At 45.7% G+C, this 24,476-nt stretch overlaps 1 protein-coding gene across 2 annotated transcripts in view; it reads left to right on the top strand.

Annotated features, from left to right (window-relative positions):
* Window positions 1-24,476, top strand: part of LOC122932627 (complement receptor type 1-like) — a 284,179-nt gene that overhangs the window by 144,658 nt on the left and 115,045 nt on the right. For both annotated transcript variants that reach the window (XM_044287148.1, XM_044287147.1), the window contains one exon: window positions 15,253-15,444. In XM_044287148.1, coding sequence (XP_044143083.1) covers window positions 15,253-15,444 — 192 coding nt within the window. The remainder of the gene's footprint in view (window positions 1-15,252; window positions 15,445-24,476) is intronic.

The raw sequence follows: 24,476 nt of genomic DNA, 5'->3' as shown, positions 1-24,476 counted from the left end.
GGGCTCACTTTTTGGAGGACAATTTGTAGTTTTTATTGATACCATATTGCTACCCATGATGTTTATATTTTTAGTTATTTATGTATTTATTTTTTATTCTATTGAAAGGGGGGGGGTATTTAAACTAGTTTTTCGAGCCTACAAAATCCAATTTTTAAAAAAAATTCTGAACAATCATGGATTTTTTACGTCCATTAATTGTTCAGAATTTCTTATGTTGGCCTGCCACCTGCTGAATACCTAGAATCCTATCACACCCTATAGGACCCTGGAACTAATGTCAGGACTGAGTCTACCTGTTCCTCCAAAGGGAAGGACGAACAGGAGTCTCCCTCAGGCCTAATGACAAACAGGGAAAGGGAAATATATATATATATATATATATATATATATATACACATACACTCACCTAAAGAAATATTAGGCACACCATACTAATACGGTGTTGGTCCCGCTTTTGCCTGCAGAACTGCCTAAATTCTATGTGGCATTGATTCAACAAGGTGCTGATAGCATTCTTTAGAATTGTTGGCCCATATTGATAGGATAGCATCTTGCAGTTGATGGAGATTTGAGGGATGCACATCCAGGGCACAAAGCTCCCGTTCCACCACATCCCAAAGATGCTCTATTGGGTTGAGATCTGGTGACTGTGGGGGCCATTTTAGTACAGTGAACTCATTGTCATGTTCAATAAACCAATTTGAAATGATTCGAGCTTTGTGATATGGTGTATTATCCTGCTGGAAGTAGCCATAAGAGGATGGGTACATGGTGGTCATGAAGGGATGGATATGGTCAAAAACAATGCTCAGGTAGCCCGTGGCATTTAAACGATGGCCAATTGGCACTAAGGGGCCTAAAGTGTCCCAGAAAACATCCCCCACACCATTACACCACCACCACCAGCTTGCACAGTGGTAACAAGTCATGATGGATGTTCTCATTCTGTTTACGCCACATTCGGACTCTACCATTTGAACGTCTCAACAGAAATCGAGACTCATCAGACCAGGCAACATTTTTCCAGTCTTCAACAGTCCAATTTTGGTGAGCTTGTGCAAATTGTAGCCTCTTTTTCCTATTTGTAGTGGAGATGAGTGGTACCCGGTGGGGTCTTCTGTTGTTGTAGCCCATCCGCCTCAAGGTTGTGCGTGTTGTGGCTTCACAAATGCTTTGCTGCATACCTCGGTTGTAACGAGTGGTTATTTCAGTCAACGTTGCTCTTCTATCAGCTTGAATCAGTCGGCCCATTCTCCTCGGACCTCTAGTATCAACAAGGCATTTTTCGCCCACAGGACTGCCACATACTGGATGTTTTTCCCTTTTCACACCATTCTTTGTAAACCCTAGAAATGGTTGTGCGTGAAAATCCCAGTAACTGAGCAGATTGTGAAATACTCAGACCGGCCCGTCTGGCACCAACAACCATGCCATGCTCAAAATTGCTTAAATCACCTTTCTTTCCCATTCTGACATTCAGTTTGGAGTTCAGGAGATTGTCTTGACCAGGACCACAACCCTACATGCATTGAAGCAACTGCCATGTGGTTGGTTGACTAGATAATCGCATTAATGAGAAATAGAACAGCTGTTCCTAATAATTCTTTAGGTGAGTGTATATATATATATATATATATATATATATATATAAAATACAAAAGAGAAAGGAAACCCTTATCTTCAATGAAGCTTTAGTAGCACCAGGAACTCAGGCGAGAACCAAATACAAGCTAACCACAAGTCCAACAGAAGCTATAAACCACATAGCATAGTGGGAGAAACAACAATAAATAGAGAAGGTTAAATGAGCACAATAGCCACACCTGGGGAAGGAAGGTGTGGCAAGCACCAGAAACAACACAAACGTCATTTGATCCAAAAGGAAAACATGTCAGATCAAACCATGTGTTGCCAGTCTCATAGATCTCCTGCCACCTGTCGCGAGAAGATCCTTATGTCTTGGTACGTCCGTGACATTATCCAATTGAAAAATGGCAGCCACAATGCCCGGGCCCCTCCTATAGATCAAGCTTACCCTACTTCCCGGCACTCCGGATCCCTGCGTGGCCACCACTGCATCTCCCCATTGCGCGGATTAAAACATTTGGCAATGGGAGGTGCAGCCAAAAGCAGGCCACGATGGTGACCAGCCTCTCTAGCATCATAGAAGACATGACTGGATATGAGAGGTATGTGGTGCTGTATTGCCCTGTATGTTTTGTAGGGCTGTATGTTATGTTTTCCAAATATGTCTTTAATAGTAGGGCTGGAGAGAAGTTAATGCAGTTAAATTTTTTGCCTCAGGCAGCAGAAATGCTAGGTGCACCCCTGCCTCTTGCCAAAAAGAACAGAGAGAAGGGGGCCCCAAGTTGAACTCTTGCACCAGGATCCATGAGCCTTTAGCTTTGATATATGACACATACAATATATGTAATTATTAGAGTCATCACTAGTGTAACTTAGTATATTACAGATGCTACTATAGTATATTACAGATGGGATTGCTAAGTCTGTAGGAATTTTACATAGCTCCTTTGATAGGTATAAATTAACATGTGTAGCGGACCGTTCAGCACACAACTCCGTTCAGACGATATCCTCCTTTCCATGCACAGGCAGCTACTGCAAGCACCAGTCTGCCGAACTGCAAACTACACGAATCCTGGAAACCGCGGAACAGGAAAAGCATACAATCGGCTTACACTCCTGGCAATCAGCATACAATCCAATTCCCCCAAGAACGAGACGACACTTCGTTTTGAGGTCAAGCAGAGCTCTTTAATGGGTTATTTTCCAGCCTTTTATGCAGGTCTCCTAGCAAGGGACACTCCCCCTGGGGCCCTTGTAAAAGGCTGTGACAGTTTATATTTTAGCCAATGACATGCATTTACAGTATTGAACCTTCCCAGCAGTTGTACACAAAACCCCCTTCCCTCTGTCTGTAACACAATCAACAAAATACAATGAGCATTGTCTGTGACGCAATTAACTAACACAGAGACGCAATCCACAAAATACAATTATCAAACGTAATGGGCTAACTTAATCACTCACATGCAGAAAAAACAAATTTTTCCCCCAAACACAGAAAACGCCCCAAAACCCCACATATCCCCATAATTTATACATCCATGGATAGCTCTGATCTGGGTGAACAACATATCCAAAAATCACCCAGATCTGAGCAGGGGTTCCCGAATTCCATGGAAGTCACATTTGGCCGGCCGCAAGCATGGCTTTTCTGCCCAAAACAGTTCCACAGATTTAAGCTGTGCGGCCGGTCTATCTTCTCCTTCAAAGTTAGTGTGGGCCATAATCCTGGGGCAGGAGGCGGGCAAACAGCCCGCTCCAAAACACAGTGGCGAAGTGGCTTTCGCCACATATCTTCCCATTCGGGGGGAGACTAACCAGGTAGCTGACCTTCTGTCGGTCAGTGCCTGAGTTAGTCGAGTCACCCACCCACAGTAAATTACAATCAATAAGACAGCCCCCCCACAATAATATACAATCTGCAGTGCAGTCCCCCCTCAACACTTGGTTACTGCACCCGGGGAATTTTGTAGCTTTTTTCGGTCCCATGGCTTCAACATGGCTGTGTTGGGCACTGGTCTCTTGGCTTTGTGGGTCGCCGAGTGAGCAGCACTTCCGCTGGAGCAATCGAGGTATAGTCCTGCCTGGTGACAAAGGGAAAGTTAGGGCAGAGGCCAGCGGCGTTCTGCCCAGATGCCAGCTCTTCTGCTGGGAGGGGGTCAGAGGAAGCTAACGGCTCCTCTACTGACCTCAGTACCTCGGTAGGGGTCAGCTGTGGAGGGTAGGGATGGCTTACCTCCTCCTCCTGGTACTCACACTGCCGCTGGAGATCTGGGCCGACTGCCCAGCATCCCTGTAGGGCTGGTAGAGAGACTTCGGTCCCATCTCCCCTTGCCTGCTGGGAGTCCTCCCAGGACCAGTCTATAAGGTCCGCGACCTCCGGTACTTCTGGTCCCTGTTGGGGGAGAGGACCGACTGTCTCTTCTCCCATGAATACACACTGGCGCTGGGGAGTCAGGACGGCACCTTCAGCTCCCTGGGACTCACTTGGCTGCTGGGGAGAGAGACCAACTATCTCTGCTCCCTGCAGGACACACTGCCGCTGGGGAGGAAGGACGATACCTTCAGCTCCCTGTGGATCACTTGGCTGCTGGGGAGAGAGACCAACTATCTCTGCTCCCTGCAGGACACACTGCCGCTGGGGAGGAAGGACGATACCTTCAGCTCCCTGTGGATCACTTGGCTGCTGGGGAGAGAGACCAACTATCTCTGCTCCCTGCAGGACACACTGCCGCTGGGGAGGAAGGCCAGCACCTTCAGCTCCCTGTGGATCACTTGGCTGCTGTGGAGAGGGACCAACTGTCTTCTCTCCTAAGGGTACACACTGCCGCTGGAGAGAGAGACCGGTTGTCTCTGCTCCCAATACAATACTCGGCTGTTGGGGAGGTAGGACGGCACCTTCATCTCCCTGTAACTCACACTGCCGCTGGGGAGCAAGGATGGCATCTTCAGCTCCCGGGAACTTGCTCGGCTGCTGGGGTATCTCCCCCCTGTCTACCGCTGCCATGGCCTGCAGGTACTCTCTGATCCTCCACTTCACGATCTGTACGAGGCCCTCCGCAGGGTTTGGTCCCAAGAGAGACAGCACCCAATTAACCTCTCTATCAAACTCCTCCTGAGTGTAGCACGGCTCCATGCTTGCTCTGCTGATTTAGGTTCCTTTGTAGATAGGGGCGCTGTACGGGTACTAGCGTTGCCCTCAGTTTGTAATCCAGGAACTGGTGTTGCCTTGTAGCTGTCCTTCTGGGCCATGAGAATGATCCCGTTGCTTGCCACCAATTGTAGCGGACCGTTCAGCACACAACTCCGTTCAGACGATATCCTCCTTTCCATGCACAGGCAGCTACTGCAAGCACCAGTCTGCCGAACTGCAAACTACACGAATCCTGGAAACCGCGGAACAGGAAAAGCATACAATCGGCTTACACTCCTGGCAATCAGCATACAATCCAATTCCCCCAAGAACGAGATGACACTTCGTTTTGAGGTCAAGCAGAGCTCTTTAATGGGTTATTTTCCAGCCTTTTATGCAGGTCTCCTAGCAAGGGACACTCCCCCTGGGGCCCTTGTAAAAGGCTGTGACAGTTTATATTTTAGCCAATGACATGCATTTACAGTATTGAACCTTCCCAGCAGTTGTACACAAAACCCCCTTCCCTCTGTCTGTAACACAATCAACAAAATACAATGAGCATTGTCTGTGACGCAATTAACTAACACAGAGACGCAATCCACAAAATACAATTATCAAACGTAATGGGCTAACTTAATCACTCACATGCAGAAAAAACAAATTTTTCCCCCAAACACAGAAAACGCCCCAAAACCCCACATATCCCCATAATTTATACATCCATGGATAGCTCTGATCTGGGTGAACAACATATCCAAAAATCACCCAGATCTGAGCAGGGGTTCCCGAATTCCATGGAAGTCACATTTGGCCGGCCGCAAGCATGGCTTTTCTGCCCAAAACAGTTCCACAGATTTAAGCTGTGCGGCCGGTCTATCTTCTCCTTCAAAGCTAGTGTGGGCCATAATCCTGGGGCAGGAGGCGGGCAAACAGCCCGCTCCAAAACACCGTGGCGAAGTGGCTTTCGCCACATATCTTCCCATTCGGGGGGAGACTAACCAGGTAGCTGACCTTCTGTCGGTCAGTGCCTGAGTTAGTCGAGTCACCCACCCACAGTAAATTACAATCAATAAGACAGCCCCCCCACAATAATATACAATCTGCAGTGCAGTCCCCCCTCAACACTTGGTTACTGCACCCGGGGAATTTTGTAGCTTTTTTCGGTCCCATGGCTTCAACATGGCTGTGTTGGGCACTGGTCTCTTGGCTTTGTGGGTCGCCGAGTGAGCAGCACTTCCGCTGGAGCAATCGGGGTATAGTCCTGCCTGGTGACAAAGGGAAAGTTAGGGCAGAGGCCAGCGGCGTTCTGCCCAGATGCCAGCTCTTCTGCTGGGAGGGGGTCAGAGGAAGCTAACGGCTCCTCTACTGACCTCAGTACCTCGGTAGGGGTCAGCTGTGGAGGGTAGGGATGGCTTACCTCCTCCTCCTGGTACTCACACTGCCGCTGGAGATCTGGGCCGACTGCCCAGCATCCCTGTAGGGCTGGTAGAGAGACTTCGGTCCCATCTCCCCTTGCCTGCTGGGAGTCCTCCCAGGACCAGTCTATAAGGTCCGCGACCTCCGGTACTTCTGGTCCCTGTTGGGGGAGAGGACCGACTGTCTCTTCTCCCATGAATCTGGGTGAACAACATATCCAAAAATCACCCAGATCTGAGCAGGGGTTCCCGAATTCCATGGAAGTCACATTTGGCCGGCCGCAAGCATGGCTTTTCTGCCCAAAACAGTTCCACAGATTTAAGCTGTGCGGCCGGTCTATCTTCTCCTTCAAAGTTAGTGTGGGCAATAATCCTGGGGCAGGAGGCGGGCAAACAGCCCGCTCCAAAACACCGTGGCGAAGTGGCTTTCGCCACAACATGTTTGTTCTCTGATGTTTCCCATCTCACAGTGTCTCAGGCCGGATGACATATGGGCTAGACGATTATACACTAACTTTATTCCAACTATCAGTTTCCTTTCTCTGTGACAAAATGTAATGTTAGTATTATGGAGCAAATTTGGAGCAAAATGTCACATTTTAGGCCATGCCTCATTCCTACTAAACCACACCCACTTTCTAGTAAGTCACATCCTCTTGGATAACAAGGCACAAAACTAGGTGCGCCAATTAGCACACTTTACAAAAAGGTCTAGGTGCCCTTACATTAGTAAAGGTGGACCAGTGTGTGCCAATGGACCATAAGGGATCAAAACAGTATACACCAGTGATTACTTGAGAATGTATTTACCAGTTAAAGTAGTTGTATCATAAACTTCATTTTACTTTAAGGGTCTGTTGCTTAATTTTTACACGTGTTAAAAAGCATGTAAAAAGAAGCAGCATGCCCTATCTTGGGGCAGAATCAGTGCTGATGTTTCTATTATAATTACGGTTCAATCAGTATTTTATTGAAGCATATAAGTAAGTGATATAATAAGCACATCCAAATATCCATACAAGGGAATACAGAATGGCCAACACTGGCCTCACAGGTAATTCAAAAGTAGTACAATCCAGAAACATCCAGATATAACATGGTAGTTGACTGACAAGCCTTTAAAAAACTACCCGAATTAAGAGTGAGAGATACTAGGGTAACAGTCTCCAATTACCTTACACTCAAATACAAGGAACAAAAACGAACATGACAAGACTCGACAAACCAAGACACGACACAAACACAAGGAAGGGGAAGAAAGGATAGAAAATGGGTCAGCCCCACTGTGTATAACATTTTTATAAACCACTATTCTGAATGGTACCAGTTAACAACCAGCTAGGAAATGATGCGGAAGCGCAGAACTGGCTCCATGGATCCCAAACCACCCAGAAGGCCGAAGTCGATTCATTGTCAGAAGCACTCAGTTCCTCCATATGTACTAAGGCATCCAAAGCGTTAGACCAGGTCACTCTCAACAGACTCTCAGTAGACCTCCATTGGCGGGGGATTATCTGTCTCATGGCTAAAACAAAGAGACGCAACGCACCTTTCTTAGTCTGAGAAATCCTCCCTGAGAACATAGACAAGAGAGCTATCGCTGGTGAGGGCACCACAGTAGCTTTATATAAGTGGTTGTATAAAATGAAAACATCCCGCCACAGGGGGGCCACACCGGGACAATCCCACCAGATATGTGCCATTGTGCCTTTCGCAACAAGACACCTCCAACATGCATCAGATACCTGTGGGTAAAACTGGTGTAATCGTACTGGGGTCCTATACCATCTGGTTAAGATTTTATAACTAAGCTCCTGTAGATTACAGGATATAGTTACCTTATGAGTAAAGAGAAGAGATCTAGACCATTGGTCAGCTGAGAAGGTGGATCCCAGTTCCGATTCCCAGTCAGACATGAATTTAGGTTTAGCTCCGAGAGTGCCCGTGGAGGGGTCCCCTTTCTCCTCCGAGTTCAACATGGCATACAATAGAGATATGGCATGATCAGGAGCTGAGCTCGCTGTACACATCTTCTCAAATTCAGTCAAGGTGAGGCCTGTCTGCAATCCAGGTATCAGGGAATTAATGAAGCTCCGTAACTGGAAGTAAAGGAACCAACGACCAGGGCAAGCAGGTATGATATGGGAAAGGTCTTCCAGGGGAAGCACTCCAGACTGTTTATAAACGTCCATCAGTTTAATTGGATGCCTGCTGCGGCATCCCAGGGCTGAAAGCTGATTCAAACCTACAGGGAGGTCTGAGTGACCCGAGATTACCGTGAGGGGCCCAGGGGAGTGTATAAGTTCTAATTTGATAGCAAATTTAGACCAGATTCTAGCCAGAGTGGGAAGAAGCAACGAGGATTGCGAGTCCGGTAATGCCTTTAAGGAGGTAAGGGAAAGCCAAAAAATACCGGTGGCCAAATGCGGAGCCATTTCATGCTCGATCTCCACCCAAAGTTTGGTAGAGCGGTTATGACACAGGTCAAGAACACAGTTCATAACAGTTGCTCTAAAATACGAGATGAAATTCGGCAATCCCGCACCTCCTGAGGCCTTGGAACGGGATAGCAGCCTATAACTAAGTCTAGCTCTGGGCGCCTTCCACACAAAGACCGACACCATTCTCCTGAGCCTGGCAAAATAAGTAAAGGGGATTTTACACGGGATTGCTTGGAACAGATAAAGAAGGCGTGGTAGGATGTCCATTTTCACCGCATTGATCCGCCCAAACCAGGATATCAGGAGTGGGGTCCATTTATGAAAACTAGCTTCAATGGATTTGAGAAGAGGTAAATAATTAAGCCTGAACACATGCGTCAGGTTCGCGGGAATGTACACTCCTAAATATTTAATGTGTTGAGAGGTCCATCGAAAGGAGAAAGAACCCCTAAGAGAATCTGCTTCTCTGTGGGGAATGCTAACATTTAATATCTCAGATTTTTGCACATTGACTTTAAAGTTGCTAAGGCAACCAAAAAGGTCAAATTCACGTACGATCGCGTGTAGGCCTATCCAGGGGGAGGTCATATATAAAAGCAGGTCATCTGCGAACAAGGACAATTTGTGTTCCGTGTCACCTAATCTGAGGCCCGAGATAGAAGGATTTGCACGAGAGCATTCGCCAGGGATTCCATTACAAGGGTGTATAAGAAAGGTGACAGGGGGCACCCCTGACGCGTGCCGTTCCGGATCTCAAAAGGGGCAGACAGCAGCCCATTAACACGAACACAGGCGAGGGTGAGGAATAAAGAGCTAATATCCTATGAATCATTCTGTCCCCTAGCCCTATATGACACAGAGTCTCCTTTAAAAACCGCCAGTTCACCCTGTCAAATGCCTTCTCTGCATCTACAGTGAGAAGGCACAATGGGATTTTAAGTTGTTGTGATCTCGCTATCAGCCCCAACGTTTTAAGTGTATTATCGCGAGCTTCCCGTCCCGGGACAAATCCCACTTGCTCCTTGTGGATACAACCTGAAATGAGGGGATGTAACCGCAGGGCCAAAAGTTTGGCATACATCTTGAGATCCACATTGAGCAAGGAGATAGGCCTATAATTGGAACAAGATGCAGGGTCTCTCCCCGGTTTGGGAATGACCGTGATGTGTGCTTGTAAGGCTTGACGTGTAAACGAGCAATCCGGCGAAATGGAATTAAAGGTTTGAACCAGTAAGGGAGTAAGGTCCTCCCGAAGGATTTTATAAAACCGAGAGGTCAACCCATCAGGGCCCGGGGACTTCCCATTTTTAAGATTTTTGATCACCACTCCCAACTCCGAGGGTGTAAAATCGTCCTCTAACGCGGTCGCATCAGCACCGGGGATAGGAGTTGGGCCAAATTGGGTTAGATAGCTGCGAGCCTCATCACTATGCGAGGATCCCCTCAAGTCATCAGGTTCTGGGAGGTTATACAAGGAGGCATAGTAGGACCGGAATTCTGCGGTTATGTCTACAGGGTTATATACAGAGCCCCCTGCCCGTGTGTTAATCAATGGGACATGCGTCAGGGTCGTTCGGGGGTGTAAGGCCCTAGCTAGCCAACTGCCACATTTATCGCCATACTCAAAGAACCCGCGTCTAATTTTGTCCCTAAAGCACAGGGATTTTTGGTCTAGGATCTTCAGGATCTGTTGTTGTATAGAGGAGATCTCTGATTTTAGCGCATCAGAGGGGGAGGTTTTGTTCAAAGTTTCTTTTGTGGCAAGAGCAGTCAAAAGGGATTTCAACTTGTGGGAGCGTTCCTTTTTCAGTCTGGTGCCATGAGAAATAAACACCCCCCGTAGCACGCATTTGAGGGCCTCCCATTTGATAGGGGGGGCGGTCAAATCCGTTTGATGAACACTAATAAAATCTGATATGGCTTTCCGAATGTCCGCCAAACAAGTTATGTCTGAGAGCAAGTTATCATTCAATCTCCACGAGAAAGGACGGGAGCATGAGGGTTGGGGCGAGATAAGGCCAACCACAGGAGCATGGTCAGACCACATGCGAGTATCTATCGAGCACCGAGGCCCACAGTCCAAAAGCTGCTGGGAGATAAAGATGTGGTCAAGTCTACCATAGCTATTGTGTATTGGGGAATGAAAGCTATAATCCCTGACACCTGGATGCAGAATACGCCACAGATCTACCAAGCGAAGTGCCATAAGATCGGATTTGAATCTGCGGAGAGAACTCGGGGAGATCGAGGACCTACCAGATGAGCAACGGGTCCATCACCAGGTTGAAATCACCTCCGAGGATGATCGGGGAGCCGTCAGCAAATTTGGACAATCTTTTCAAGATCTTGGATCCATATGCAATCTGCCCCTGGTTCGGGAAATAAACATTAGCCACAGTTAGAACAGAACGATCTACCGAGAGCTTAATAAACAGAAACCTGCCTTTCGGGTCAATCTCAGAGGATATGACCGTGTAACCAAATGATTTGTGAAACCCTATGGACACACCTCCTGACCTACTAGTAGGGTTAGGACCATGGAACCAGTTCTGGTAATAACGGTTAGTGTATTTGGGAACGGCACCTGTCTTAAAGTGGGTTTCCTGAAGACCATATAGAATCTGACTGCGCTTCTCGGGTTTATTAAAACCCCGAACATTAAAAGTGCAAAACGATACAGGTGCCATTTTGAGAATATGTAGCGAGAGGGAGGCGCAATCTCCTAGATCCATTAAGAGATAACCAGAACGTGGTAGGTGCCCATCCAGAGACACAGAAGGGAGAGGAGACACAAAGACAAACATTCAAACACAGAATAATGCAAATAAAAGACATAGAAGCCTTTCAGAAGAACCCAAAAAGTCGGTTCAACAGGTACTAAATGACGACTGAGGTCGCTCGCGACGGTGTGTGCCGCGGTCCCTAAGTGGGGTAGGGAGAAGGCAAGGACCGAGCCGTCTCCCAACTGGACTCCAACTTACAATAGATTAAAAATAACATGACAGAAAACAACAGGACAAACACGTGGGCAGATCTAGTTGACCCACTCACATGACAACACTATGCATATATAGTTATAACAGCGCAGAACAACAACAATGAGCAGGAGGGTTAAGGTCCCTCTAAGTATAAATGCAGAATTGGAAGGATATCGCCGACAGTCAATCGTCAGGATCAGGCGCACGTCTAGAGGCCCTCCGCTGTTTAGGAGAGGTCATCTGCCATCTTTCCTTCCTTGGAACAACGACTGGTTGTCTTGGGCTTGGCCAATCCGGCAGCTCCAGGCGAGGGAGATCAAAGGCTGCGCGTAGGCCCGCGAGGTCCTCTATGGACTTGAATACCGCAGATTTCCCCTCTTTAGAAGCGGATAACTGGAATGGGTAACCCCACCTGTAGGGTATGTCTTTGGCTTTAAGTTCCGCCAGAAGCGGTTTCAGAGCTTTGCGTAGCTGTAAAGTACGTCTGGCCAGGTCCTGCAATATGATGATTTCTTTGTCAGCATGCATGGTCTTCCCAGCAGTTCTGGCCGCTTTAAGGATGGCCTCTTTATCTTTATAAAAATGAATACGGCAAATAACGTCTCTAGGCCGATTAGGATCACTCACTTTAGGACCTAGGGCTCTATGAATGCGGTCAATTTCAAGGGATTGTCCCGGATCTCTGGACAGCAGTGTGTTAAAAAAGGATACAGCCCATTTCTCCAGATCTTGTGGCGAAACATCCTCAGGGAGGCCTCTAATGCGCAGGTTATTCCTCCTATTTCTATTTTCAATGTCGTCCAGATGAGTGAGAATGTCCTGGATCTGGGTAGAGTGTGTCTGGATGACTTGCTGGTGGGAGTCAAGGACTACTAGCATTTGATCCTGCATGGACTCTGCCTCTTCCACCCTCTGGCCCACCTGTTTGAGATCGTGCTGCAAGGCCTCAATGTCTCTTTTGTGAGAGGTTTCTAGCCTTGTAAATAAGGCATCTATTTCATGCCTGGTGGGGAGGGATTTGAGGTGCACCTTCCAGTCCCAATCTTCATCATCCCCCTGCAGAGTCATGGGAACCCCTGAACCGGACAACGTGGCCTGGGAGCAGCGGCTCCTGGGAGAGAGGCCCTGCGGTGTTGCCGACGCCAGCCCTGCAAACGAGGGTGACGAGGACGCCGACGAGCCGGTGCTGACTGCAGCAGCATAAGAGGCCGGAGAGCTGGTGAGCGTACCTCTCAATTGTGCCGGTGAGTCTGGGGCCTGTGTGTCGGGCTCCTTGTGGCCTGCAGGGGATGTCGCCATTTTAGGAGAGTCAGCTCCCTCTTGGTAAGCGTCTGGCTGGCTGGAGGAGGCAAAGAAGCGGGAGATCGCTCCCGTTTTGCGGCGGATCGGTGCAGGAGTCGACGAGGTTCTTCCTCTGCGCCCTTTCATGAAGTCAACGTGACCAGGGGTGTCCTGTAGTAGCGGTGAAGCTGGAGTCTGTCAGGAGCCGAAGCAAAGCACGTCTCACTCCGCCATTGGCTAGCTCCGCCCCTCATTTCTATTATAATTAATGAGAAGCAGAAAAATACACATTAAAAAATGCGTCAAAATCTGCTTTGATTCAGTGCTGATTTTTACACGTGTATTTTAGAAATCAGCCGTGTGAACCGACACCTAAAGTTTATTAGAAATTATAAATGATAGCAATTACTCTAGCTATCTTTGCTCCTTGGATATAATTTTTTTATTTTTTTCCTTAAAAATGCTTGAATCCTACTTTCTGGTTTGTCATGTGTCTGCTGTCCCATCTTTCCTTAGGACAGTGAGATGTGTCCTGACATCGGCAGGACATGAGACACTAACCATGCACCTTTCTTACCAATGACACTTGTGCATCCTCCATTACAAGGTAGCAATGCAGGACGTAACTAACAGCAAAACAGATTTGTCATAGTGTGTAATGTAGGCTAATAACTTTAGAATAAGGAACTTTTGATAAATGGTGGTCTTCGGGGAAAATGATATAACAGCGATATCTATAGGGTGTAACATTTATATCGGTGGCACAGCCCCTACACTGCTGATCTAGAGAGGTTTTATGATGCACTGTTTTGTATGGCTTGACTATGAACCGAATTTCGCTGCAAATCTGAATTTCCTCATGCTTTGTCGTAACAAATCATTTTTCCTAAAATGGTGGGAGAAAAAAAATATATAACTCATCCATTTGCTAGTAGAGAGGCCACGACAGTCATTTTTATTGAAGATACCACGCAAAATCTTGCTCGCGGTGACGTGTGATGTCACCGCACAAGCCGGACGTGTTGATGTCATCATTGATAACATCACCACGCCCAGCCAGCATGACGATGTCGGTGTCTTCAATCAAGTTGGCCGCAACGCCCTCTTCATGATCAAATGGATAAGGGTACTTTCACAATTTCTGGCATAGAGTTCCGTCCTAGGGGCTCTATACCGGAAAAGAACTGATCAGTTTTATCCCTATGCATTCTGAAAGGAGATAAATCCGTTCAGAATGCATCAGGATGTTTTCAGTTCAGTATTTTTGACTGTTCAGGACAGAGATAATACCACAGCATGCTATGGTTTTATCTCCGGCCAAAGATCCGGAATACTTGCCGGAATGCCGGATCTGGCATTTTTTTCCCATATGAATGTATTAGTGCTGGATCCAGCATTCAAAATACCACAAGGCCATGCGCAGACCGAAAAAAAAATAGAAAAAAATGTCGTATCAGTTTTTCCAGATGACCTCGGAAAGACGGATCCTGCATTTCAATGCATTTGTAAGACGGATCAGGATCCTAATCAGTTGGCATATGTTTTGACGGATCCGGCAGGCAGTTCCGGCGATTTAACTGCCTGCAGGTACCTCTGCCGCAAGTGTCAAAGTACCCTAAGGTGATTAGGGTTGAGCGAACACGAACTGCAGAGTTCAGTTTCGTACTGAACTTTGCAAGTTCGGGTACCCGGATCCGAACCCGGACTTTTTCTCTGAAGTTCGGGTTCAGGTTTTGGGGGATTTTATTATTTTTCGTTCTAACATGGTTAAAACGGAAAATAATAGCATTCTTAAGATAGAATGCTAAATAAAATGACCATTGAGGGGTTAAAAAACTCAACTCATCCACTTGACCGCACAGCCTGTATCCTCTTCTTTCTTCAGGACCTGCAAAAGGACTGCAATGACATCATCGCAGGTCCTTTTGCAGGTCTTGAAGAAAAAAAAGAGGATACAGGCTGCTCGATCAAGTTGATGAGGTGAGGTTTTTTTTTAACCCCTCAATGGCGATTTTATTTAACATTCTATCTTAAGAATACTATTATTTTCCATTATAACCACGGAAAATAATAAAGTGAAGTTTCGGGGTCCCCATTGACTTTAATGGGTCCGAGTTCGGTGTTTGGGTGAGCATGTTTTTGTTTTGTTTTTTTAACCTGATGATCCCCTGAAAGACCTTAATTTTAATCTCAGATGCTGGGAGCAGCGATAAATGTGGCATCTGAAGAGTTTAATGATGGGGGCGCTGCTATCACCATTCCCCATCATTGCGCCCGCTACATACAAAAGAATGAAAGTAGTCACAAACCTAATTTATTTGAAAAACTTATCACTAATAGTTATCTATCTTTAAACGGTTTAATAATAATTTTGACTTTGAGCTTTGAATAATCTGCTGTTTTGTCACCAGGCATTTGTGATGCTCCTCCCGACCTTCCTTACGCTCAATTGCAATTCCAGTATCTGAGCATGAAAACTTACTTTGCTGGCACAACCCTTCAATACGTATGCAGACCTGGATATTATCAGGTTTACGGCTACACAAATTATATAACTTGTTTAGGAAACTTCACATGGTCAAAAATATCTGAGTTCTGTAAAAGTAAGTAATGTGTAAATTATTATTTTTTAATTAAGTAGTTAATGTGATATTTTAAAAATGTTAATATTAAACCTGTATATAAAGGGTCAGTATTTAACCCCTTGGAGAACATTGACATACTAGTACTTCAAGATGATCGAGTCGGCAGTGTGCAAGCGCGATTGATGCAGGGGCCTAGTAGTCACTGACAGTCGGGCCTCTGCTGTATCTGCCAGCATCACTGTAAACAGCACTGTGACAAAACAGCATACATTGGGGTTTGGGGGGGGTCTGCGGCTCCATTTCATCCCCATTGGGTCCCCGCCCTGCAGTAAAAGGGACTGGATGACTGAAAAGGCAGCCCAAGACCTTGCACAGGCATCGGGGCTTGCCTTCTATGGAAGCCTAGGAGATCCAGCCTTAGGAATCTTGCATACGAACGTTGTGTGCCTGTGGCCGTATTGCGGCCCGCATACGGCAGGTCCGCAATACACAGACACCTGCCCGTCTGCACTCCGCATCACGGATGCGGACCTATTCACTTGAATGGGTCCGCAATCACGGAGATGCGGAACGGAAGCACGGATCGGAACACCATGGATGCACTACCCAGTGCTTCCGTGGTTTTTCTGTCCGTGCCTCCACACCGCAAAAAAATTTAACTTGTTCTATTTTTTTTGCGATGCGAATGGATCATGGACCCATTCTAGTTGAATGGGTCTCGATCCGTCCCAGCCGCCGCACGGATGTTGCCCGTGCATTGGGGACCGCAAATCGTTTTATCCAATGCACTGAATGGATGCACAACGTTCGTATGCAAGAGGCCTTATTTGGCTGGGTCTCCTAGTCAACTGCATTGTAGAGGGGGATCAGACCCCCAAAAGTTGAAGTCTCACAGGGACAAAAATAATAAGTAAAAAGAAGTAAAAAAAAAAGTGGTTTTCATAATAAACACATATAAAGTTGTAAAAAAAAGAAGACGACATTAGGTATTTCTGAGTACATAATGACCGGCTCTTTAAAAATATCATATAATCCACGTCGTCAAGTGAATGTGGTAAAAATAAATTAACAAAAACTGTGCTAAAAAAGTTATTGTTTTCACCTTACATCCAAATAGTGTAATACCAAGCGATCAAAATGTCGTATGTATCTGAAAATAGTACCAATCAAACCGTCATCTCATCCTGCAAAAAAAAGAGCTGCTACATAAGACAATCGCTCAATTTTTTTTTAAAACAAATATAGCTTTCAGTAAATGAAAACATGATTTTTTTTCTTTAAAAAATGCTTTTATTGTGTAAAACTGAAATAAATTAATATGAACTAGACATATTAGGTATCTTCACATCCGTATCGACCGGCTCTATAACAATATCACATGACCTTCCCCCTAAGGTGAAGACCATAAAAGAAAGCCTTTTTTTGTCACCTCACATCACAAAAAGTGCAATACCAAGTAATCAAAATGTCATATGTACCCCAAAATAATACCAATCACCTCATCCCACAAAAAATGAGCCCCTACATAAGACAATCGATTGAAAAGTAAAAAAAATATATAGCTTTTAGATAATGGAGACACAATAACATGTAAAAATGCTTTTATTGTGTAAAACTGAAATATATAAAAAAGTAGACATTTTGGGTATCGCCACATCTGTAAGGACATGCTCTATAGAAATACCACATGATCTACCCCCTAAGGCAGTGTTTCCCAACCAGTGTGCCTCCAGCTGTTGCAAAACTACAACTCCCAGCATGCCTGGACAGCCTTTGGCTGTGCGGGCATGCTGGGAGTTGTAGTTTTGCAACAGCTGGAGGCACACGGGTTGGGAAACACTGCCCTAAGGTAAATGCTGTAAAAAAAAAAAACATATATATATATCCAGGAAAAATGGCGGCACTGGCAGTAATGAGAAAAAATCGGGTGCACGTTCCAAGGGAATAGACTTCTTAACTAGGGATGAGCGAACTCGAACTGTATAGTTCGGGTTCGTACCGAATTTTGGGGTGTCCGTGACACGGACCCGAACCCGGACATTTTCGTAAAAGTCCGGGTTCGGGTTCGGTGTTCGTCGCTTTCTTCGCGCTTTTGTGACGCTTTCTTGGCGCTTTTTGAAAGGCTGCAAAGCAGCCAATCAACAAGCGTCATACTACTTGCCCCAAGAGGCCATCACAGCCATGCCTACTATTGGCATGGCTGTGATTGGCCAGAGCACCATGTGACCCAGCCTCTATTTAAGCTGGAGTCACATAGCGCCGCCCGTCACTCTGCTCTGATTAGCGTAGGGAGAGGTTGCGGCTGCGACAGTAGGGCGAGATTAGGCAGATTAACTCCTCCAAAGGACTTGATTAACTGATCGATCTGCAGCTGTGGATCATTGAGCTGCTGATCCTCAATTGCTCACTGTTTTTAGGCTGCCCAGACCGTTTGTCAGTCACATTTTTCTGGGGTGATCGGCGGCCATTTTGTGTCTTGTGGTGCGCCAGCACAAGCTGCGACCAAGTGCATTTAACCCTCAATGGTGTGGTTGTTTTTTGGCTAAAGCCTACATCAGGGTGAAGCTGTCACACCAAGTGCATTTAACCAGCAATAGTCTGTTCATTTTTTGGCCATATACAAAATCAGGGGCAAGCTGCGCCTGTCACCAAGTGCATTTAACCCTCAATGGTGTGGTTGTTTTTTGGCTAAAGCCTACATCAGGGTGAAGCTGTCACACCAAGTGCATTTAACCAGCAATAGTCTGTTCATTTTTTGGCCATATACAAAATCAGGGGCAAGCTGCGCCTGTCACCAAGTGCATTTAACCCTCAATGGTGTGGTTGTTTTTTGGCTAAAGCCTACATCAGGGTGAAGCTGTCACACCAAGTGCATTTAACCAGCAATAGTCTGTTCATTTTTTGGCCATATACAAAATCAGGGGCAAGCTGCGCCTGTCACCAAGTGCATTTAACCCTCAATGGTGTGGTTGTTTTTTGGCTAAAGCCTACATCAGGGTGAAGCTGTCACACCAAGTGCATTTAACCAGCAATAGTCTGTTCATTTTTTGGCCATATACAAAATCAGGGGCAAGCTGCGCCTGTCACCAAGTGCATTTAACCCTCAATGGTGTGGTTGTTTTCTGGCTAAAGCCTACATCAGGGTGAAGCTGTCACACCAAGTGCATTTAACCAGCAATAGTCTGTTTATTTTTTGGCCATATACTACATCAGGGGCAAGCTGCGCCCGTCACCAAGTGCATTTAACCCTCAGTAGTGTGGTTGGTCAAGCTGTGACACCAAGTGCATTTAACCAGCAATAGTCTGTTCATTTTTTGGCCATATACTACATCAGGGGCAAGCTGCGCCCGTCACCAAGTGCATTTAACCAGCAATAGTGTGGTTATTTTTTGGCCATATCCCAGTCTAATTCTGTCACTAAATCCATACCGGTCACCCAGCGCCTAAATACTAGGCCTCAAATTTATATCCCGCTAAATCTCTCGTTACCGCTGTCCTGTTGTAGCTGGGAAAGTTATTTAGTGTCCGTCAAAGCACATTTTTTGTTCTGGGTTGAAGTACAATTCCCAATTTAGCAATTTCATAATTTAGTGGTTTCTGCTATATCAGAGCTATTTGAAATCTATCCCTAAAAGGGTATATAATATTCAAGGTGCACATTGGGTCATTCAGAATAACTTCACACACACCCGCTACTGTGTATTTTCAAGTCTAATTCTGTCACTAAACCCATACCTGTCACCCAGCGCCTAAATACTAGGCCTCAAATTTATATCCTGCTAAATCTCTCGTTACCGCTGTCCTGTTGTAGCTGGGAAAGTTATTTAGTGTCCGTCAAAGCACATTTTTTGTTCTGGGTTGAAGTACAATTCCCAATTTAGCAATTTCATAATTTAGTGGTTTCTGCTATATCAGAGCTATTTGAAATCTATCCCTAAAAGGGTATATAATATTCAAGGTGCACATTGGGTCATTCAGAATAACTTCACACACACCCGCTACTGTGTATTTTCAAGTCTAATTCTGTCACTAAACCCATACCTGTCACCCAGCGCCTAAATACTAGGCCTCAAATTTATATCCTGCTAAATCTCTCGTTACCGCTGTCCTGTTGTAGCTGGGAAAGTTATTTAGTGTCCGTCAAAGCACATTTTTTCTTCTGGGTTGAAATACAATTCCCAATTTAGCAATTTCATAATTTAGTGGTTTCTGCTATATCAGAGCTATTTGAAATCTATCCCTAAAAGGGTAGATCATATTGAAGGTGCACATAGGGTCATTCAGAATAACTTCACACACACCCGCTACTGTGTATTTCCAAGTCTAATTCTGTCACTAAACCCATACCTGTCACCCAGCGCCTAAATACTAGGCCTCAAATTTATATCCCGCTAAATCTCTCGTTACCGCTGTCCTGTTGTAGCTGGGAAAGTTATTTAGTGTCCGTCAAAGCACATTTTTTGTTCTGGGTTGAAGTACAATTCCCAATTTAGCAATTTCATAATTTAGTGGTTTCTGCTATATCAGAGCTATTTGAAATCTATCCCTAAAAGGGTATATAATATTCAAGGTGCACATTGGGTCATTCAGAATAACTTCACACACACCCGCTACTGTGTATTTCCAAGTCTAATTCTGTCACTAAACCCATACCTGTCACCCAGCGCCTAAATACTAGGCCTCAAATTTATATCCTGCTAAATCTCTCGTTACCGCTGTACTGTTGTTGCTTGGAAAGATATTTAGTGTCCGTCAAAGCACATTTTTTGTTCTGGGTTGAAGTACAATTCCCAATTTAGCAATTTCATAATTTAGTGGTTTCTGCTATATCAGAGCTATTTGAAATCTATCCCTAAAAGGGTATATAATATTCAAGGTGCACATTGGGTCATTCAGAATAACTTCACACACACCCGCTACTGTGTATTTTCAAGTCTAATTCTGTCACTAAACCCATACCTGTCACCCAGCGCCTAAATACTAGGCCTCAAATTTATATCCTGCTAAATCTCTCGTTACCGCTGTCCTGTTGTAGCTGGGAAAGTTATTTAGTGTCCGTCAAAGCACATTTTTTCTTCTGGGTTGAAATACAATTCCCAATTTAGCAATTTCATAATTTAGTGGTTTCTGCTATATCAGAGCTATTTGAAATCTATCCCTAAAAGGGTAGATCATATTGAAGGTGCACATAGGGTCATTCAGAATAACTTCACACACACCCGCTACTGTGTATTTCCAAGTCTAATTCTGTCACTAAACCCATACCTGTCACCCAGCGCCTAAATACTAGGCCTCAAATTTATATCCCGCTAAATCTCTCGTTACCGCTGTCCTGTTGTAGCTGGGAAAGTTATTTAGTGTCCGTCAAAGCACATTTTTTGTTCTGGGTTAAAGTACAATTCCCAATTTAGCAATTTCATAATTTAGTGGTTTCTGCTATATCAGAGCTATTTGAAATCTATCCCTAAAAGGGTATATAATATTCAAGGTGCACATTGGGTCATTCAGAATAACTTCACACACACCCGCTACTGTGTATTTCCAAGTCTAATTCTGTCACTAAACCCATACCTGTCACCCAGCGCCTAAATACTAGGCCTCAAATTTATATCCTGCTAAATCTCTCGTTACCGCTGTACTGTTGTTGCTTGGAAAGATATTTAGTGTCCGTCAAAGCACATTTTTTGTTCTGGGTTGAAGTACAATTCCCAATTTAGCAATTTCATAATTTAGTGGTTTCTGCTATATCAGAGCTATTTGAAATCTATCCCTAAAAGGGTATATAATATTCAAGGTGCACATTGGGTCATTCAGAATAACTTCACACACACCCGCTACTGTGTATTTTCAAGTCTAATTCTGTCACTAAACCCATACCTGTCACCCAGCGCCTAAATACTAGGCCTCAAATTTATATCCTGCTAAATCTCTCGTTACCGCTGTCCTGTTGTAGCTGGGAAAGTTATTTAGTGTCCGTCAAAGCACATTTTTTCTTCTGGGTTGAAATACAATTCCCAATTTAGCAATTTCATAATTTAGTGGTTTCTGCTATATCAGAGCTATTTGAAATCTATCCCTAAAAGGGTAGATCATATTGAAGGTGCACATAGGGTCATTCAGAATAACTTCACACACACCCGCTACTGTGTATTTCCAAGTCTAATTCTGTCACTAAACCCATACCTGTCACCCAGCGCCTAAATACTAGGCCTCAAATTTATATCCCGCTAAATCTCTCGTTACCGCTGTCCTGTTGTAGCTGGGAAAGTTATTTAGTGTCCGTCAAAGCACATTTTTTGTTCTGGGTTGAAGTACAATTCCCAATTTAGCAATTTCATAATTTAGTGGTTTCTGCTATATCAGAGCTATTTGAAATCTATCCCTAAAAGGGTATATAATATTCAAGGTGCACATTGGGTCATTCAGAATAACTTCACACACACCCGCTACTGTGTATTTCCAAGTCTAATTCTGTCACTAAACCCATACCTGTCACCCAGCGCCTAAATACTAGGCCTCAAATTTATATCCTGCTAAATCTCTCGTTACCGCTGTACTGTTGTTGCTGGGCAAGATATTTAGTGTCCGTCAAAGCACATTTTTTGTTCTGGGTTGAAATACAATTCCCAATTTAGCAATTTCATAATTTAGTGGTTTCTGCTATATCAGAGCTATTTGAAATCTATCCCTAAAAGGGTATATAATATTCAAGGTGCACATAGGGTCATTCAGAATAACTTCACACACCCGCTACTGTGCATTTCCAAATCTAATTCTGTCACTAAACCCATACCTGTCACCCAGCGCCTAAATACTAGGCCTCAAATTTATATCCCGCTAAATCTCTCGTTACCGCTGTCCTGTTGTGGCTGGGAAAGTTATTTAGTGTCCGTCAAAGCACATTTTTTGTTCTGGGTTGAAATACAATTCCCAATTTAGCAATTTCATAATTTAGTCGTTTCTGCTATATCAGAGCTATTTGAAATCTATCCCTAAAAGGGTAGATCATATTGAAGGTGCACATAGGGTCATTCAGAATAACTTCACACACACGCTTCTGTGCATTTCCAAGTCTAATTCTGTCACTAAATCCATACCGGTCACCCAGCGCCTAAATACTAGGCCTCAAATTTATATCCCTCTGAATTTGAATACAATACATTGGGCCAAATAATATATTTGTTGTTGTGGTGAACCATAACAATGAGAAAAACATCTAGTAAGGGACGCGGACGTGGACATGGTCGTGGTGGTGTTAGTGGACCCTCTGGTGCTGGGAGAGGACGTGGCCGTTCTGCCACATCCACACGTCCTAGTGTACCAACTACCTCAGGTCCCAGTAGCCGCCAGAATTTACAGCGATATATGGTGGGGCCCAATGCCGTTCTAAGGATGGTAAGGCCTGAGCAGGTACAGGCATTAGTCAATTGGGTGGCCGACAGTGGATCCAGCACGTTCACATTATCTCCCACCCAGTCTTCTGCAGAAAGCGCACAGATGGCGCCTGAAAACCAACCCCATCAGTCTGTCACATCACCCCCATGCATACCAGGGAAACTGTCTCAGCCTCAAGTTATGCAGCAGTCTCTTATGCTGTTTGAAGACTCCGCTGGCAGGGTTTCCCAAGGGCATCCACCTAGCCCTTCCCCAGCGGTGAAAGACATAGAATGCACTGACGCACAACCACTTATGTTTCCTGATGATGAGGACATGGGAATACCACCTCAGCATGTCTCTGATGATGACGAAACACAGGTGCCAACTGCTGCGTCTTTCTGCAGTGTGCAGACTGAACAGGAGGTCAGGGATCAAGACTGGGTGGAAGACGATGCAGGGGACGATGAGGTCCTAGACCCCACATGGAATGAAGGTCGTGCCACTGACTTTCACAGTTCGGAGGAAGAGGCAGTGGTGAGACCGAGCCAACAGCGTAGCAAAAGAGGGAGCAGTGGGCAAAAGCAGAACACCCGCCGCCAAGAGACTCCGCCTGCTACTGACCGCCGCCATCTGGGACCGAGCACCCCAAAGGCAGCTTCAAGGAGTTCCCTGGCATGGCACTTCTTCAAACAATGTGCTGACGACAAGACCCGAGTGGTTTGCACGCTGTGCCATCAGAGCCTGAAGCGAGGCATTAACGTTCTGAACCTGAGCACAACCTGCATGACCAGGCACCTGCATGCAAAGCATGAACTGCAGTGGAGTAAACACCTTAAAACCAAGGAAGTCACTCAGGCTCCCCCTGCTACCTCTTCTGCTGCTGCCGCCTCGGCCTATTCTGCTGCTGCCGCCTCGGCCTCTTCCTCCGCCTCTGGAGGAACGTTGGCACCTGCCGCCCAGCAAACAGGGGATGTACCACCAACACCACCACCACCACCTCCGTCACCAAGCGTCTCAACCATGTCACACGCCAGCGTTCAGCTCTCCATCTCACAAACATTTGATAGAAAGCGTAAATTCCCACCTAGCCACCCTCGATCCCTGGCCCTGAATGCCAGCATTTCTAAACTACTGGCCTATGAAATGCTGTCATTTAGGCTGGTGGACACAGACAGCTTCAAACAGCTCATGTCGCTTGCTGTCCCACAGTATGTTGTTCCCAGCCGGCACTACTTCTCCAAGAGAGCCGTGCCTTCCCTGCACAACCAAGTATCCGATAAAATCAAGTGTGCACTGCGCAACGCCATCTGTAGCAAGGTCCACCTAACCACAGATACGTGGACCAGTAAGCACGGCCAGGGACGCTATATCTCCCTAACTGCACACTGGGTAAATGTAGTGGCAGCTGGGCCCCAGGCGGAGAGCTGTTTGGCGCACGTCCTTCCGCCGCCAAGGATCGCAGGGCAACATTCTTTGCCTCCTGTTGCCACCTCCTCCTTCTCGGCTTCCTCCTCCTCTTCTTCCACCTGCTCATCCAGTCAGCCACACACCTTCACCACCAACTTCAGCACAGCCCGGGGTAAACGTCAGCAGGCCATTCTGAAACTCATATGTTTGGGGGACAGGCGGGGTATTGAACAACAGACCGATTGTGGCGGGGTATTGAACAACAG

The sequence above is a fragment of the Bufo gargarizans genome, chromosome 3, assembly GCF_014858855.1.
Source record: "Bufo gargarizans isolate SCDJY-AF-19 chromosome 3, ASM1485885v1, whole genome shotgun sequence".
Taxonomy (NCBI): Eukaryota; Metazoa; Chordata; class Amphibia; order Anura; family Bufonidae; genus Bufo; species Bufo gargarizans.
This window is presented reverse-complemented; position numbering and strand designations above follow the sequence as displayed.